At 35.2% G+C, this 3,468-nt stretch overlaps 1 protein-coding gene across 1 annotated transcript; it reads right to left on the bottom strand.

Annotated features, from left to right (window-relative positions):
- Window positions 1-491: 491 nt before the first annotated feature.
- On the bottom strand, window positions 492-2,040 carry LOC147523402 (uncharacterized). Its single transcript, XM_086598448.1, has one exon. It carries the CDS (start codon window positions 1,551-1,553, stop codon window positions 696-698), a length of 858 nt encoding a protein of 285 aa, XP_086454574.1. The 5' UTR covers window positions 1,554-2,040; the 3' UTR covers window positions 492-695.
- Between the last annotated feature and the right edge of the window lie 1,428 nt (window positions 2,041-3,468).

The following is a 3,468-nucleotide window of genomic DNA, read 5'->3' as shown; positions in this document are numbered from 1 at the left end:
GGCAGATTGCACAGTTCAATTTATCATAACACACAATTATAACCTCGAAACTAATTGTCACTAGTATAAACCTAAAAAAAATAATTGCAATGCCCATGAGGCCCATATGAAAGTCAAGGATTCAATGCAGTTCTTTCTTCTTCGTTTCCCTTTTTCTTAGTAAACCAGTCCAAGGATTATCTAAATTATTAGTATTGGTAGCAATTAGCTATAATCCAAACAAAACAATAAAGAGACAGCCACATTCAAACACCTCTCCGGAACGAGGTCCCTAAAATTTTATGCTTCACAAAATCTTACAATTTAAACAAGGGCCCCTTTCGATAATCAACATATTGACCCAAGTTTATATTTTATAAATCTTTAGTCAAAAGTAATTTATCATTTTATATTTATTTATTAATCCACAATCCCCACCATTCCACCAACAAGAAACCGTGTATTATTTGCACATCAAATTTTACTTAACTTTCTGCTTAAGAAAATCTCAATTTTCAATAAAGATAATTAGTAATCAACTCTTTTTTACAAAGTATACCTGAAAAGATCTTCTCCATAAATGAAAACCAACAAAAGAAGATTACTACTAGTTACAGATTAAGAGGAACCATGATTTCTCTCCATTGTTAATGAAAACCCCTAATCACATTACCAAAAACAAAATTAATGAAAAAAAAAGAAAAAAGTATGCGAACTTAAAATGGGCGTAATGTTCTATTCAACCCATTAACATTAGCAAAGAACCCTACCAGATCTTGGCGGTAAGGCAAATAAGACCGACGTCTATCGCTTTCTTTGATCGCTCTATTCCTCATATAATGAGCCTCATGAGCCGACGTTGAAGAAGCTTCACCTTTCGATTTTCCTTTCCCAGAAATTGAATCTCTTCTTTCCTTTGAAACAGCTTCAACATTCTTCTCTTTCTTCTTAATTGATGGAGCTAAAAATACGAAGGTGTCTTTCCCATCACTATTACTTCTATGAAGTAAATCTCTAAACCTCCATCGTTTGGAAGAACCAGTTGACTTACTCTTTTTACGTAATTCAGGTGACCCTTGAACTGGTTTTGGTGTCCATACACAATAAGTTCCATCAGGTAATGCTTCTAATTCATCAGCTTCTGAAGACGATGATGAGGCTGTTGGATCTCGTTCTTCCGTTAAAAGTTTTCGTAATGGAAGTCGAACCGTGGTACCGTTTTGTAGCTTTGTGAAATCATCCTGTCCACCAGCAAAAAGAAGATCTCGATTGAAAACTGGGTAGATTGGTTTAATCTGTCCGTTTGAGAAGATCTCGTCTGCGGAAATTGGTGATGTGTTTGGATCTCTACACAAAACTGCAAACTCAAAATCATCATCTTCTTCTTCTTCACCATCATCGCTCTCGGTTCTCTTCTCTTCTTCTTCTCGATTTCTAACAGCCTCTTCTTCTAGACCTAGTTCTTCAAGTTGATCGCTAAATTCTTCAGTTACTTTTGCTGCAATTTCTGCAAATCTCTTGGAAGAGTAGCTATTAAAGCTTGGTGAGAGTGACATAATTGAACCTCCTTGCATTTGTCTTCTTCGGTGGTTGGAGAGAATTAGAGATGAGAAGTGAAATGAGGAGGGTTTTTATAAAGAGAGAGAGAAAGGATTTGGTGGAAAGAAGGGGAAAAGTGGGAGAACGCGGATTGTAATGAGAAGCGTCAGATTTTCTACAAAAAAATATATATATATTATTATTGCATAAGCAACACATGACAGTATGACACAGGTGGTGCACCTTTACTTCCGTCCCACGGTACACGTGTTAAGTTCAAGAGTTTGGAGGTTATTTTTGGAAGTTTAGATTTTATGGCTGTTGTGGTTTCATCCCAACTCCGAACGGGGCCAAATGAGGTTTTATGGTTGGGACTCCAGGGAGTTGTTTTATTTGTGAACCGTTGAGAAAATGATGTCTCTTGATCTTCATTCCATTTGGTGACACGTGTAAGACATGTGTAAAGATTATGTGATTCGAATCTTTAAAGGTTTTATTTGTCCAACCACCTTATGCTTTGAAGCCATGTGGAAAAAGATTTGGTATAAACTAAAGAAAAAAAAAGGAGAAAATGTAGATTTCTGCCGATGCTCATTTACAGAATGTGATCTCTATCTTACAAAATCCTAGAGAAAGCTACCTTGAGCTTCAAGGCTTCAACCTAATTTGAATTAAAACTTTGAAGGAATAATTATAGTCATGGCGTAAAGTGTTAACTGTTAATGCAGACACAATATAGGAATGTGGAAACGGAAACGGAAATGAAAAGGTTTTTCCCAAAACAAATCCTTGCATTTGCAGTGAAAGTAATTTTACCCGCCCAACAGAAAATTGAAAATGTTATCTTCTGATGCGAAAAGAAAATTTGTATGTAACAATAATGAACAAATTTTCTTTCCCATTTAACAAAAGTGAAAGTGGTAAAAAATATTTATTTTATTTTTTATTCCCTTTATAACTTGTTCGATCATAACTCAATAAGGAATTTACAAGTTGATCAGAGTCATGGGGACAGTTTTTTTTGAGAGTTTTTTACTTAACTCCCCAAAAATAAATCCCTCTTTTGAGATAATTTCCCATTTTGAAAATCTATACACCACACGCTATCCATATTTGTCGAAACAAATATATAGACTTGTAACTTAGAAAATAAAATTTCATATCTGAATTTTATGGATTATATTTTTAATACCTAGGCCAAATTCAACTGAATCCATTCCAAATTCTTATCACACTTGCGCGCTAAAATCCACAATAACATGTTGGTTTGGTCGTAGACAAAAGTGTGTTAAAACAACAACGCATTTGTCTTGTTTCTAGAAGTGAAAAGTCCACGGAGAACTAACTTCCTAGAATTTTAAGATTAAGAAGTCGCACACGAGCGGCAAATGGATGCTAACCTTGTCGTCCAAGTAGCACCAGCTCATTTCGCGCGAACGAAGTACAAGGAGCTGATACTAGTGAATAAGGCTGTGTTTGATAGCTTCATTTGTCATGGCAAATGCAAATAAATGGCACTATTCACTTGTTTGGCACTGTTTGATGTGTTTTTGGAGTCATGGCAAATTTTTTTTTGGATTTGCCACAAGTTGTCATTTTCATGATTTTTGGTGGCAAAATTCTTCTTCTGGGGAGGAAAGAAATTTTACCACGACAAAATTTGTACACAAATTTGCCATGATTTGCAACCAATCAAAAATGAAAAAACACAAACCCCCGATAACATTTCTCTCTCCCCTTCTCGGTTCGCGATCTCTCTCTCTCCTTCCTCCCTCAATAATCTCTTTTTAATCGATTTGCACCTCGGGTATGCTCATCTCTCTCTCCATCTCTCATTCTTTGTTTATTTTTTTTTTCTTTTCTGTTTATTCTTTGGATCATTACTTTAACAATTTAATTGGATCTATAATCTCATCTGTTTGGTTTTCTTTGATAATTTTTCCATATTTG

Source organism: Coptis chinensis, chromosome 1 (assembly GCF_015680905.1).
Source record: "Coptis chinensis isolate HL-2020 chromosome 1, ASM1568090v1, whole genome shotgun sequence".
NCBI lineage: Eukaryota > Viridiplantae > Streptophyta > Magnoliopsida > Ranunculales > Ranunculaceae > Coptis > Coptis chinensis.
The sequence above is the reverse complement of the archived record's forward strand: the minus strand, read 5'-3'. Positions and strand labels throughout refer to the sequence as shown.

What these genes read in the sequence shown, in the direction of transcription:
- LOC147523402 (XM_086598448.1), bottom strand. Translation starts at nt 1,553, where the DNA reads ATGCAAGGAGGTTCAATTATGTCACTCTCACCAAGCTTTAATAGCTAC.